We start from the raw sequence: 15,229 nt of genomic DNA, 5'->3' as shown, positions 1-15,229 counted from the left end.
TTGGTACCGTGGATCGAACTCAGGTCCTTGCGCTTGCAAGGCAGGCCACCGAACTGCTGAGCTAAATCCCCGGCCCCAAGGTATATATATTTTAAATTGTTTGTTATTGCCCAAATATTCTCCAAAAAAAGCACTCTCAAAAACAGTAATTGACAGGGCCGAGGATTAGCTCAGTGGTGTTGCTGCCTGTCTTGCAAGCACAAGGTCCCAAATTAGATACCAAAACCAAAAACCAAAAACCAAAAAACGCCCCAAAACAAAACAGTAATTGACAATTTATTTCCTAAAACTATACCAAATCTAGGTCTCAAATTTTAATTTCTGCCAATATGGAGGAAAACAGTACATACAGTTCAGTTACGAACTTCATGTTTTCCATGATTCTGGTTACAGAATTCTGGTTGCAACTGATTTACTTTTAAAGTTTAGTTTTGGGCCAGGGATGTAGTTCAGTGGTACCCCACCTGCCTGGCAAGTTCAAAATCCTGAGGTCAATTCCTGGTACCCCACACACCCAAAATAGTTGCTTTATTGATAAAGTTGAACATATTTACATAAGGTTTTATGCAATTTTTCCTTAATAATGTCTGTGGAATTTTCTCCCCCTCATGTAAGTGGCAGAGCAGGTATAAAGGGTGATCAAAATAAACAGTGAATATTTAAATATTTTATTATAGTAAAAGACACAAGGTCATTAATCTCAAACCCTCCATACATTTATCCCTCTTGCTTTCTGAGGCAGTTTAGTGATCAAAAATACAGTGACCACTACAAAGTGTTATCCAGTGGGAAGGCAGTGTAATAACAGTGTGTCCTCATCCACCTTATTCACTAGATTTGGTACTGTGTGACTTTTGGCTTCTCCCTATGGTCAAAATGACTGTGCAAGATGAACGTTTAAGTTGATTTCAGACACCAAAGAGTCTAAATAGCACAACTACTAAAGAGACAAAAAGGGACTTCCAGAACTGCTTCCAAAAACAGTTTGCTAAATGGGGGTTTAATGGAAATGTTTTTTAGTAATAATTTTCGATCACACCTGTACTTAGCATTCATAAGGCCCTGGATCTAATACCCAGAACCAGAAAGAAAAAATAAATAAATAAAATAAAATTAAAAAATGGCTTGTACTCATCAATTCATCTTTTCATCTTCTCAGCCTGTTTGGGTAGAATGGACCTATGGTCTAACTTGGAAGACTGTTAGATAGAAGGCTCAGCTGGGCATGGTGGCGCACGCCTGTAATCCCAGCACTTGGGAGGCTGAGGCAGGGTTGCTGTGAGTTTGAGCCTGGGCTACATAGTGAGTTCCAGGTTAGTCTCAACCCCCCACCAAAAAAAAACAAAAACAAAAACAAAAAACCCCCAAAAAGAAGGTTCATTCTGGGTCTGGCAAGTTGTAAGTGTTGGGTATTGAGTGGTGCTACATCGTCAACTTTCCAGTGCACAAAAAGTAAGCAAGGGTGCGGGGGCGAGCTGGTGCTTGCCTTTTTTAGAAACAAAACCAGACCTGAGACTATCTTCCTAACACCCTATGTACTACAGAATTTCCATGAGTTAATTTTATTTATTTTTTGTTTTGTTTCAAGATGGGATCTCACTCTATAGTTTAGGCTGGCCTTGAACCACTATGTAGCCCAGGCTGGCCTTAAACTCACAGCAATCTTCCTGCCTCAGCCTCCCAAGTGCTGGGATTATAGGTGTGCACCACCACATTTGGTTTTCCATGAGTTAATTTTAGTAAGCTGTCTCAGACCCTGCTAGAGTGTTTAATTAAAAAGTGGTACGTATTATCTTAATGAGTTTTGACTAAGGAACAGTGAACCTACACTAGCTCAAAACTTTAGTGACATGTGCATGGTGGTAGAAAAGGTACTGGTGATTGCACTTGGGATCTTGCACTTGCAAGGCAGGAGGAGGAACCACTGAGCTAAATCCCTGGCCCAGACTTATTTTTATAAATAAATTTTTTCTTTTTTTTTTGAATGTTTACAATAAACGTCTGGATCAGAGATGGTACCTTGTTGGCTGTATCCAGCTTCTGACAGTAAAACTAACAGATCTAATTAAGAGTCAGACTCCAAATCTGGAACCACTATTTGGTTTGGTGAGTTTAGGCAGAGTCCTTCCTTCTCTGAGCCTTGGTTTTTTTCAATGTTAAAATAGAAGACCTGCCACCTATACCTCCTAGCATTGCTACAGAGAGCAGTGAGTCCTACACAATAAAGTGACAGTGCAATATCAGTGGTCACTGATGTGATCTCCGGGCACAGAGTCTTCCACAGACCCCCCAAGTCTAATCTCTAAACTGCACCCCTCCCTGCGGTTCCCAAGCCAAGGAACAGTTATTTCACTCTTGGGGTTGTGGGCCAGTTTTCTCAGATAAAGACTGCCAATATTTCTAACAGGAGAGTCTTAGAGAAGCCATGGGGTAGGGAGCAGGAGGAAGATGGTGAGGTAAAGGGTGCTTTTATGGTTATGTTTATGCAGCAAGCACAATGATTTTACATATGCTTTATGGGGTGACTAATGAAAATTCTGGGGAGGAAGACGAAGACATCCCAGGTTACCCTTTGGCATCCTTTATTTTCTACCCCTTTAAGAAAGCAATCACTGGCATTACCTGGCTCACAGTACCTGAAACATGTGAATGCCTATTTTGAGCATTTGACTTAACTGCTAGGGATTGAAACACCCACCACAGTTGGAGAGAAGACTATAGAACAAAACATCCAGCTTTCTGAAATCCCCAGGCCAGCAGCTTTGTATAAGATACCTGTTGCTGTACGTGGCAGATTCCAGGTTACTAAACAAGAGGCTTTCACTGTACTTCTCAATAGCTTTCTTATGGTTGCCCTTCTTTACAAGCTCATTGCCTTCTTCCTTCAGAACTCTGGCTTTCTCCACATTCCCAGCAGAAGGCACTAGATACAAATTCAGAAGAGGGAAAAAAACCATGGAGCAGGTGCCCAAATGAGATCAGTAAGATCTCTTCAGCCTCATCTCTTCTGTTACCTACAACCCCCACCCCACCCCACCCCCATGACTGACTACGCTTTTGCAAATCATCCTTCCTGATCAATAATTTCCCCAATTAATGGCTTCTGGGAAAATAAACAATTTTCATTCAGAAGATGTTGGGGACTCCAACATCTTAATAAATACACACATAATAAAAAGCAACCCAGGTTTGAGTCATTTTTGGACCTTAATTTCCTCATTAATTTGATGGGACAACAACTATTCCACAAAAGGGTTTTTGTCAGGATCAGACCTAAGAATACAAGAGAAAGTACAGTAAACTTAGAGCAGGAGAATAAGTATTAACAAACAAGCATCTAATAAGGAAGGCTATAGCTTCAGGGCTTTTGAAAAAGGGCAGACGAGCCTGCTCATCCCATTTTAGTCTGTGCCTGAGTATCCTCCTCAACATGACACGTGATTCTCTGCTCCATCTTTCAAGGAGACAAGGTAAAACTAATCTGCTCACATTTGTGTTTAAGGCCTTTTGCTGCTTGGCCCCAGGCACTGTTCAAGCCTCGGTTTATCTTTAAAAAATACTGAATATTTCTAACAAGGATAATGTTACAAGAATAAAAGCAAGCCCTGAACTGATTCTCATGTTTAAGAAATAGCACAGAGCCTTTGAAGTCCTGATGGATCCTTTCCAACTCAATCCAATCTTGTAAAAATTATTATCCCTGATTCTGGGCTTTTCCTCGTGCTTTAAAATCAATACATATTGCCAGGGATTTAGCCCAGTGGTTCTACCACCTGCCTCACTAGCTCAAGGTCCCGAGTTCGATCCCCAGTACAAAAAAAGAGTTAAAAACAATATATAATTATGTACAATAGTACCTATAAATCATCTGTTTTTTTGTTTGTTTTTTTGGTTTTTTGAGACAGGGACTTGCTATGTAGTTCAGATTGGCCTGGAACTCACTATGTAGCCCAGGCTGGCCTCAAACTCTTGGCAATCCTGCCTCAGCCTACCAAGTGCTGGGATTATAGGTGTGTGGCCACTACACCAAACTGTTGTCTTGTTTTTAAAATTCATGTAGTGGGTAAGTAAGTCTATATATTCTTTTATGACTTTTTTCTCCCCTATCATTATATTACTGAGATTCATCTGTATCAACGTATGTAACTGTTTTGCTATTACAAACATGTCTCCTTGTGTGCATGCACGTGAGCTTCTCTAGAAGGGGCTGCAATGTATGCAACTCCCTGTTTACCCTGTGGCCTTTCTTCCTCCTGCTCCATACATGTTTCTGTCAAAATTCTGCCCCTTTCCTACCTGATGACCTCAGTATTAGGATCTAGTTCAAGCCATCACCTCCATCACCTCTCCTCTGACAACCTTAACTCCCCCAAATACACTTGAGCCCACTCCTAACTTGAACTTTCTGAACACTAAGACTATAGCATGTGTTCCCCCTCCTATTTTAAAGTGTTGTTTCCATGTTTTACTCCCTCATTAGAGCAAAAGCTTCCTGGGGGCCAAGGATAGCTCTGTCTTCTATGTCACATGAAAACAAACATGGCTTAGTGCATGTAAAGAACAAAATAAGTGGTAGGTATTGTGAAGCCCTCTAGTTTATCAGCACCCCACATTTTTATTCTAGGGAAGGGTGGGGAATACTGACCAGGTTCCCATAAACCAGAGTGAGTGCTACCCATGGTCAGATAGGAGGTCCTCCTAGAAAGAAGAGTAACTTCTGCCCTCCCCTAGTACCTAAGGGTTTCTTACACACAGTAAAGTTCCAGCCCTGATCCTCTCTGCATCTCTGTAACCTCAACCCCTAGAGCTTGCCAGGAGGAAACACTTCCCTTGTAACGTTCTAATAGCTTCCCAGTGAAGTCTCCTGCTGCCCAGATTTGATCTTTTTCTTACTAATCTCCCAGGGATTCACACAGGGAATGTGTTCATGGGAAAGCATGTCCTTCTAGTTATACAAGTGAGGCAGAGGGCCCAGTGCTGAGTTAGTCACAAAAGCTTATCCCCAGTGCTGAATGTGGTAGTACATGCATGTAATCCCTGCACTCTGGTAGGCTGAAAAAGGAGGACTGCAAGTTCAAGGCACACCTGGGCACTTAGCAGACCTTGTCTCTAAATAAAAAATTTAAAAGCATAGGGGATTATAGCTTAGTGCAAAGACTCTGGGTTCAATCCCTAGTTCCAGGGAAGGGAAGAAGGAATGTCTCATTCCCTGATTTGGTGGCCTGTGACCAATCAGACCAGAAGAGACTGATAAAATATATAAGCTACAGTTTTTGTGAAGGGAAAGAGAAAAAATTTTCTCTCTTCCTTCTTCTGGATCATGAGGCGTGGTCCACAGCTATAGGCCAGGAACTGCTCTAGCTCTTTTACTACTGTAAGAGCCTGCCTGAAGACAAAGTTGACACAACCAACCAAGGAAAGTAGAGAATTACTGAAAACTAGAGTCAGTCTATCTGATAATGTAATGAATGGCAGGGGCACATGTTGCCTGAATTCTTTGGATTTTTTACTTATATGAACCAATAAACTCTCTTTACCATTCTATCACGATTTTTGTTCTTCCAAAAAAAAAAAAAAAAAAAAAAAATCCTTAGTGATACATTCAAAATGCTGCCAGAGGAATAGGAACTAACACCATATTCTTATGCACCTGACTGGAGTTTTATATACCCTCTACTGTTCAATTGTTACAGCTATAAGGTAGGTTTTATCATCATCCCACTGTATAGCCGAGGAAACAATCTCTAAAAAGTTGAAGATTTTTCCCCCCATTTTAAAATTTCATTTGTAAGATTATAACTCAGCTAAATGAGGCCAATTTTTATAGGACTAAAGAACTGGAAAACTCTCTGGACAGAGAATCAGTTTACCTCTGCTCTTTGTAGCTGCAGTTTCTTTGGACTTGCTTTTAGCTGTCTCTCTGTGGTTCTCTGAAGGCGAGGAATTCCACTTCTTCTGGGCTGAGACAGGCACCACGGGGATAGCAGGCAGCTTCAGTCGCCATTCAGGCCCAAGTGAGTCCATGAGAACTCTAGTCATTCTGGAAGAGAAGGGATGTTTGCCCTTTCAGAAGAGTCACAGTTATCATCCTCCTCTGGTTTGAACATCTGTTTGTAGCCTATAACATGCTGCAACAGAGGAACACAAGTCTGCCCCCATAGATGCCTATTTGGATCAGCTACCATAATGCTCTGTGTCTTCAGCCTGGTCATAACTGTGTTAATTTTTATAAAGTGCTAATCTGCTAAGGACACATTAACCTTGACCCCAGAAGACTACATAGTCTCCAAGAAGACACTGTGTTTTCAATGTTCTACATTTTCTCAATAAATCTAGTACAGAGGCACGCAAGCCCTGTATGTTTGATTAATGCTTTTTTTTTTTTTTTTTGGAACTGAGGCTTGAACTCAGGACCTTTACACTGAGCTATATCCCCAGACTCTTCAAAAATGTTTTTAGACAGAGTTTCCTAAATTGCCCAGGTAGGACACAAACTTATGATTTTCCTGCCTCCATCTCCCAAGTACTGGGATTAAAGGTGTATGCCACAGCACTGGCTATATTTCTTTTGAAAATGCCAGGTTTAAATCAGTCTCAAACCTTAAAATCTCTTGGTGGTTCTAATTTCCTTAGGCTAACATGTGAAGTCTAGACCCCTCCTTCTAATTTTATTGTGTTCCACATTCTCTTCTGATTCTCATGTTCATATTTCTCTATCTGGAAAACATTCTTTTACTTTCCTTTTGGATCTTCTAGATCCAGCTACCTCCTACTTATTGTTTAGCTCTAGGCTTACCATGCTGCTCTGTGACCATGTCCATTTTGTTAACTGATCTCTAGCACTGAGCCCATTGGGATCTACCAAGGCCAAATCAGAATGTGCTGAATGACTGAATAAAGCCAATTCTAAACGTTTTCTGCTTCTAAAAACATGTTTTCATGTTATAGGAATGAAAAAAAATCACACGTTGATTTTACTACAAATTCAGCTGTTCTCCTGGTCAGCCCTGCTGTTTCAAAGCTCCTTAAATCTATTCCCTACCATTCTCTATTTTCAAAGCACACTTCCTCATACTTAAATACAAACCTACCTCTCTGGGTACTCAATCCTTCCTATTGCTCTCCTGTCACAACAGAGGAGCCAAAAGGAGCCGTCCCTTCCCCCTAAGCTCTAGATCCCACTTCCTCTTGCCTCTCGGGGACCTTACCCAGGAACATTTCTCCTACAATTATACCCTTTCTCCACGGACTATCCGCATTTAACTATTCTTTTCTCCTACAGCTTCAATCCACCTCCGTGCCAATGACCCTTAAATATTTATGACTAGCCTACATTTTTCTGCTCTGCTCCAAACCCATGTAAATACCTCCTTACCTCCACCCCAGGAACAGGGATGGAACCCAGGGCCTTCACAATGAGTTACATTCTTAGCCCTTTATTTTTTATTTTAACATAGGGTCTGTTTCCCAGACTCTGCTCAAACCTGTGATCCTTCTGCTTCAGCCTCCCAGAGGGCTGAGATTACAGGTACATGCCACCATACCTGATTTTCTTCATTTCATGTCCTGGAGATAACTACAACAGAATACATCAACAACCTGGATGTTCTCTTTTTTGTTGTTGTTGTTGTTTTTGTTTTTGGTTGGTTTGTTTTATTTTTTTGAAACAGGGTCTTGTTATGTAGCTCAGGCTAGCCACAAACTTACTGTGACCCTCTTGCCTCAGCCTCCTGAGTGCTGGAATTATAGGTGTGCTCCACCACACCCAGCTCCTCAATGTCCTCTTATATTTTCCTTTTACCACCCTACACCCACACCCAAGGCTGTTGATGTCCTTCCTGTGTCCTGTGAATTGTCCCACTGTTCCTTCTTCACTATTTCCCCTGAACTGCTGTATGCCCACTTTGTACTTTGTTTCCCTTCATCTCATCCCAGAACATGGCATCCAATGAGTTTCTCTCTAAAGTACAATCTGCTCATGTTTCTCCATGGATAAAGACCTTTTTTGATGCCTCATTTGCTCTGTCTTAAGTTCAAACCCTTGAAGACCAGGCCCTGTTTAACCTGGCCTCAACAACCAAGACCATGTTTAGTTTCCTACCCGCGAACCATGAGGTATGTAATCCTCTAATACATCATGCTCCTCACCTTTGTCCTTGCTAATCACCTGTCCCAGATCTCTTTTAGCTCAGCTCCCCTGAGAAGGCTTCTCTGACTTCCCTTATCCTTCTAGCTGTCCCAAGCGCCCTCATGCTGCCATCTATTATATCTCTTAACACCCGGTACTGAGGTTCCTTATTACCAGCTGGTATTTTCTCGGAGACCAGAAGCTCTTGAGAGCAGAAGGTGGTTTGTCTCAGTCGTTAGCCTTAGCCAGTATGTCCTTGCACAAAGTGTAGCACATAACTGGTAGATTTTGTTAAATGACAGAAATTAAAAGGAAGCAAAGAGAAAACAGAGGGTGTTGTCAAAAGTGAGGCAAGAAACCAAACATTATGAAGATAAAGATTTGCTATTAGTTTGGTGTCTGGCTGTCTAGCAGCTCACACAATGAGGGGAAATATGAAATAAAGAACCATCCACACGGGTCAGGAGTCCAGAAGTTTCACTTGAGGTATGTCACAGAAGGGTCACAGTACAATATCCTGACCACATTCCTATAGGTTGTGCCCTAGCTGCTTGTGTGTGTGCCTTAATCTCCCAATGAGTTAGATCTTTGTAGAAGAGTGGGGTCTAAATCTTTTTTAAATTTTGTATCCCCAACTGAACCTAGCACAATGTGTTAAAGAGAGCAAAATATTACTGTGTAAATGAATTCACACATCTAGGTAAAAATCAATCTTAGTAATTTTGACTCCTTAAAGTCTGAGAAATACAACAGCAGATTCTCTCTCTATACTTTTCCTACACGCTCATTAGTTTTCTATGACTAGCCAAAAGGATCGCTCCCATAAGGCAAACAACACAATAGCTCAAAGCCAAGAAATGAAGATGGGCTTTCCATGAAGAAGTTCTTCCACTCACTGGGCTCACCTGTTGACACCTTCCAGGGCCGACATGACACTACTGTCAATCTGCAGCACAGTCTTATAGTCGACATAGGCCAGGGGGTACCTCTCCAGAGCCTCAAAAGCAGAGGCTCGCCGCAGCAGGGGCTTCATGCTGAAAGGAACCAAGGCCAGTGCTCTAGAACAAAAGGGAAAAATGTCATCTACCTACTGGACCGCCAGAACTCCCCTGCAGTTTCTTCTAGACAGGGTCATCTATAGTACTTAATATATTGGAGATGATTTCTGGCCAAGAGATACCGCTAAAAAATACCAAACCTCAGAATAGGGCTTTTCAACTTAGACTGAAGTGAGGAGGGAAAGAGGGCCGAGAATCACTAATACTGAGAAATTTGTGTGCATGTGCAAATGTCACATTTTCAATCCCTCCCAAAATGAAAAGCCAAGAGTGGTGGCACATGCCTGTAACTGCAGCACTTGGGAGGCTAAGGCAAGGGGATCCCTGAGAGTTCAAGGACACCTGGGCTACAAAGTAAGTTCAAGGCCTGTCTGAACTAAATAACAACAAACACACAAATACCTCAAAATGCCAAACAAGAGCCTCCTATCTTTCATGTTACCATGTGTTTTTACATTGTGGCCCAGTGAGAGTAACAAACAGAATTTGGAGATAGCTAGGGTGGTTTTGGGATTCCACCTCTCATTAACCATGTGACTTCAAGCTCCCATCCTCGAGAACTCAGTTCTGGCCTGGGAAAGAGAAAAAACTTACCTCCCAGAGTGGTTGTGAACGCTCAAAAGAAGGAAACCTATCACATTGTATAAGCATGCTCCCTTTCCAGCTCCACTCTTGTCTAACAGCAGGGCATAAATTTAAAGGAATACCACAGCTATCAAGCTTGAGAATCCAGTTAGGGCCTGTGTGCTAGTTTAGCGACAATGAACAAAGGCAGTATAAGACTGGCCTGAAGAAGAGGTATGAAAAGTTGTCCAATATCCTCTATAACTGGTCAGTGATAGATACCCATTTCCTTTCCTCTTTTTTAGAGACAACCTATTAACATATATCCCTCCTTCTTTCCTCTCATTCAGCTATATCAGAAAAACAGGTAGACAAGTCAGTCATGGGTCTGTAATTCTACAATGATAAAAATACAGTGAATATTTATTTTTAAAATAAATCTTTACAGTAAAAGATGCATAATCATTAATCCCCCTTGCTTTGAACACACTTATCCCATTGTTCTGGCCACTTTCTGAAGCAGTTCTGGAAGTTCTCTTTTGTGAATGTCTTCAGTTGTGCTGTTAATGCCTACCTTGATGTCCTGAACTGAATCAAAACATTTACCGTCCCTGGTCATTTTAACTTTGGGGACGAGCTCAAAGTCACATGGTGCCAGATCTGGGGAACAGGGTAGTTGAGAACTTACCATAATGTTTTTATGAACCTGCCTTTCCACTGAATGGCACTCAGCAGCATTCGACATATTTTTGATCACACTTTATAAAAACACAAAGAGAAATTTCAATATAGTTTTAGACAGTGGCAAAGCTGGATGTGATGTTGCACTCCTGTAATCCCAGCACTTGAGAGGCTGAGGCAGGAGGATCTGCAAGTTCCAGGCCAATGGGGGCAACATAGTGAGTTCAAGGCAGCCTGAAAGGCATGGTGAGACCCTATCTCCAAAAAACAACAAAAAACAAAGTGGCGAGAACAATGGGATACGTGTGTTTGAAGAAGGGGGGAGTATTTTGAGGGGAATTAATTGAACTGTGTATGTTACTGCAATATGCTTTTAAAAATTTAAATATTTACCACACATTTTGAACATTCCTTATACATCACATAAGGTCCCAAGTCTCACAAACCCTTGAAAACCTGCCTCTAACTGCCCTAACTCCTTTTTAGCCACAGTAGTGCTGCAATGTCAAAAGACACAAAAAGTCAGGGGCCACAAGGACCAATTAGAGCCTCTCCTCAGTAGTCTAGTGACACTTCCTAATACCTGCCCCAGATATAACTGGTAGGATTCTTCCAAAGAAGAAATAAAGTCAGATAACCTAATCTATTCCACAACGTCCCTTGGGCATCCCAAAATTGCCTTGGGCACTTACGAGGTACAGTCTTTGATGCAATCTGCGCAGTTTCCATCCTTTAAGTGACAGGCTGCTCTGTTGGAATAGAGAACACTTTCCTCTTCAGGCTCTGCAGAATCTGTTTAGGTAGAGGGAGAATGAGTGAAAAGATCATCAGTTTGGAAAATGGATGTTTCAGGATACAGGGATGCCCCTCACGCCAGGAGCTCTCCAGGCTTTGGGGAGAGGTAGCAGCGATGACTGCAATCTGATGAGACTTGTTTGTTTACCCATTCTTACAGGAAAGAGGCGACACCTAGCTTGCTGCTCTTCTCAGCGAACCAAACATCTTCTCATGCACTCATCTAGCACCAAATGTGGTACCAGGCAAAAGATATGCATGTTCCTGAGTTCGATCCCCAGTACTAGGGTGGAAAAAAAAAGATACACATGAAACACCTGGTTGCACCATTTTAAAAAATCCATGCTAAACTGGGTGCAATGGTACACACCTGTAATTGCAGCACTTTGGGAGGCTGAGGCAGAGTCCAGCTTAGGCAACTTAGTGACTTAGCTATATCCTGTCTCATAAAAAAAAATAATTTAAAAAATGTGGCTGGGGATGTAGCCCAGTGCAAAGGCCCTGTGTTCAATCCCCAGTATGGCAAAAAATAAATTAAATTCCATGCTGTAACTACTTGAATGCATGTTAATTTTTTTTTTTTGGTACCGGGGATTGAACTTGGGTCCTTGCACTAGCAAGGTAGGCCACTGAACTGCTGAGCTAAATCCCTGGCCCTCATGTTAATTTTATTATATAAAACATGTAAATCCAATAAAGATAAAGGAAGGGAAAAGGACAATATGATTAAAACCCTGACAAATGGACTGACCAGGTGTTATAGTGACAAGAGAGCCAGTGGTAACTAAGCTATGTCTGCCAGGACACTTAGGAGACAGATTCAAGGTACCCAATGGGAAGGAAAATTATTAGTCACTTTTCTAAAGATAATTATTACCCTCAGGAATCACAGTGGCCACAGTGATTTTCTTTACTTTGTTTTTTTAAGACTGAATCTTACTACATACCCCTGACTGGTCTTGACTCTTGATCCTCCTGTCTTAGCCTCTGGAGTGCATGCACCAGATTTTCACCTTTAAAGATACTTTTCAACCACTTCATACCCATAGGTCCTAAAGTAACAATAACAAAACACTAAAAACAGGTGTTGATTTAGTAACTCTACTCCTAGGTACATACTCATAAGGACTGAAAACAGGATCTTAAAAAGTTGAAATATACATTGAGATAGAAGGAAGGGGGAGGGAGGAGAGGGAAAGGAAAATAAAAAGAATTAAGATACATTATGTACAATGAATGTAATCATTACGTACTATAGACATGTACTAATAAAAAGAGCTGGAACATATAAAAAAAAACAAGATAATAATCAGTATCTTCCAATACATTTAACATAACTGTATTTATTTCCAGCTTTCTTAATTTTTGATATGGCTGAAGCCCCACTCATTCTTGTCATTTATCCTGTGCTCCCTCCACAGACTCCCAGAGGCCAGTACAATCCTAAAGCTGCTGTGTATATCTCCAAGCACTGCCTGTTTTTATTATGTATATAGTCACAGGTAATACACAGTATCATTATCTACTAAACTGTTCCTAAGTGGCATCATGTTGCCTATCCTCGCTTTTCATTCAGTATCATGATACCATGTTGATATCTGATATCTTTCATTCAATACTAACAATAACCAAACAATAAATTAATAGTGCTCTTCTCCCTCTAATTTTGCCAGGCTTGGAGACAGAGTAGTTACATAAAGTATACCATTTCCCTTAAGAAATAAGTACTCAGTTGGGGCCGGGGATTTAGCTCAGTGGTTCGGTGGCCTGCCTTGCAAACGCAAGGACCCGAGTTCAATCCCCGGTACCAAAAAAAAGAAAAGAAAAGAAAAAAGTACTCAGAACAGGTATTCCATCTAAGGATACCAGAGCATGGCTGCTCAGAAACTGCAGTAGGGTGCTGCAAAAGGCATCAGAATCTACAATCCAGTCTGTGATCTTGTATAAGTCACTCAACCCCTCTGATGCTGTGCGCTCGCCTACTACATGAAGATATCACTTCACAGACCTGCTAGCCAAGGTTCACTGCATTAGGATACTTCCTGTGCTCCTTTCAGGATCAAGAAAAATGATAAGAGAAACGAAGAGACTGGCCTACAAGTTACCTAGAAAATCAGTAGCAGGATCAGAACCTAAATCTGGTCTCTGGTAAATGTAAATATCCACTCAGCTCTTCTAGGGACTCAGAATAAACCCACACAAAAGCACAGCTTTCCCAGGCCAGCTGGAATGGGATCAAAGAAAGAGACATCAATACCTCATATTCTCCAGCAATTTCATCATTCCAGTACTCTAGAAAACTGAGGCAGGAGGATCACAAATACAATCCCAGCTGGGGCAATCTAGTGAGACTGTGTGTATCTCACTACACTGGGGATGGAGTGGCAAAATTATAGCTCAGTACCAAGGCCCTGCATTCAATCTTCAATGTCAGGGAGGAGAATAAGGAAGTGGAAGGGAAAGGGAAACAGATACTGTAGCAACTTACAGATAATAAGATCCAATTCTGTTCAAAAGCTTTAACCATGAGAGATCCTGGAAGAGAGTTTTTGTTTTGTCTTGTTGAAACAGGGTCCCACTATGTAGTTCAGGCTGGCCTTGAATTCCCTCTGTAGCCTAGGTTGGCCTCCAACTCACTATGATCACCCTGTGTCAATTTCGCCAGTGCTGGAACTACAGGTGTGCACCACCATGCCCAGCTGGATAACATATTTTGGAGAAGGGACAAGACTTTGGGGAAAGGTCTGTGGTTGAAGTGAGCTGGAGGCTGAGGGAACTGACAAGAATATGCTACTCTTCTGTTTAAAACTCTCTAGTAGCTCCCGATAAGGGAATACAATCTAGACTCCTTACGAGGGTTTAAAAATAGCTACACAGTAAGCGTCTACCTCATGTCTTACTATTACCTCTACTGGCTTACTATGGTTTGACTCCTGAACATACCATGTTTATTCAGCCTAGGGGACCTTCTCTTTCCTTTTTTTTTTTATTTTTTTTTTTTGTTTTTTTTGTTTTTTTAAGACAGGGTCTGGCATGTAGTTCAGGATGGCCTCCAATTTAGTGATATTCCTGCCTTAGCCTCTCCAGTGCTAGGATTACAAACAGGTGTGTGCTACCACATCCGGCATGGGGGCTTTAAAATGCCTATTTTCTCCACCTGTAATGCTCTGCGACAAAAACTTCTGTGGGCCAGTAGCTGCTTCATCATTCAGGTTATCACCTCAAATAATAGCCCTTCTTCAGGGGAGCTGTCCTTGGCCTCTCAAAGCTTGCTCCAGTCAACTATCACATTTGTGTCTTCTTCATGGACCAAATTATCCAGACGTCTTGTCTACTTATTTACTAGCCTAAAATCCATCCATACTCCACTCACAAGAAGGTCCGACCTTCTTTGTCTTGTAATAGGTGTATAATAGGTGCTCCACTGATGTTAATTTAACTGAAAAACGAAGAGTTGTGGGTAAGGATAGCTCAGCTATATTCTCAGGGGCAGAATGAGGCCCGAATAACTTAAGAATTGGAACCTAGAAGCCAGTTTTAAAAAGCAAACGTAAAGAGCCAGAAGTTTCTCGAAGGAGGCCAAAGTCGAGGAGTCTGGGGGCCACTTGGCGGTCGAAAAGTCGCAGGAAGCCCAGGACAGAGCGAGGTCAAGGTGATGGCGTGGGAGAGGCGCAGGGAGGGTGCGAGTGGGAGGAAACCGGTCTGGAGAACCGGAGAAGGGGTCCTACCTCGCGCCTGCAGCAGCCGCAGAGCGCGGCTGTACAGCGTGGATGCCTCGGCGTACTGGCCGCTGCGGAAGCTCTGGTTGCCGGCAGCTCGGAGCCCCTCCACAGAGTCTGGGAGTTTGGGGGCCATCCCGGCCGGACCAGCAAATGAGGAGCCCCGCGTTCTCCCACGAGTGGAATCGAATGCGTCCGGGCGGAAGCGCCGGCTTCGCGTACTTCAGGCCCGTAGCTAAGGCGGCTGCGAGGGGGCGGAGCCTCCGCGAACCCAAGGCCGGTAG

At 42.3% G+C, this 15,229-nt stretch overlaps 1 protein-coding gene across 2 annotated transcripts in view; it reads right to left on the bottom strand.

The window, feature by feature from the left end:
- Positions 1–15,229, bottom strand: part of Tomm34 (translocase of outer mitochondrial membrane 34) — a 17,631-nt gene extending 2,402 nt beyond the window's left edge. The window contains exons 1-6 of one of the 2 annotated variants that reach the window (XM_010631481.3): positions 14,955–15,010; positions 11,375–11,509; positions 11,124–11,223; positions 9,034–9,186; positions 5,871–6,040; positions 2,776–2,923 (exon numbers count right to left, since the gene is read on the bottom strand). In XM_010631481.3, coding sequence (XP_010629783.1) covers positions 2,776–2,923; positions 5,871–6,040; positions 9,034–9,186; positions 11,124–11,223; positions 11,375–11,378 — 575 coding nt within the window. In that variant the 5' untranslated portion in view covers positions 11,379–11,509; positions 14,955–15,010. Of the gene's footprint in view, positions 1–2,775; positions 2,924–5,870; positions 6,041–9,033; positions 9,187–11,123; positions 11,224–11,374; positions 11,510–14,954 lie in introns of both variants that reach the window. The other variant, XM_010631480.3, reaches the window with a different exon arrangement.

This window comes from Fukomys damarensis, unplaced genomic scaffold (genome assembly GCF_012274545.1).
Source record: "Fukomys damarensis isolate Sample0158 unplaced genomic scaffold, DMR_v1.0_HiC HiC_scaffold_22, whole genome shotgun sequence".
NCBI classification, from domain to species: Eukaryota; Metazoa; Chordata; class Mammalia; order Rodentia; family Bathyergidae; genus Fukomys; species Fukomys damarensis.
Note: the sequence above shows the minus strand (reverse complement) of the source record. Positions and strands in the feature narration are given on the sequence as shown.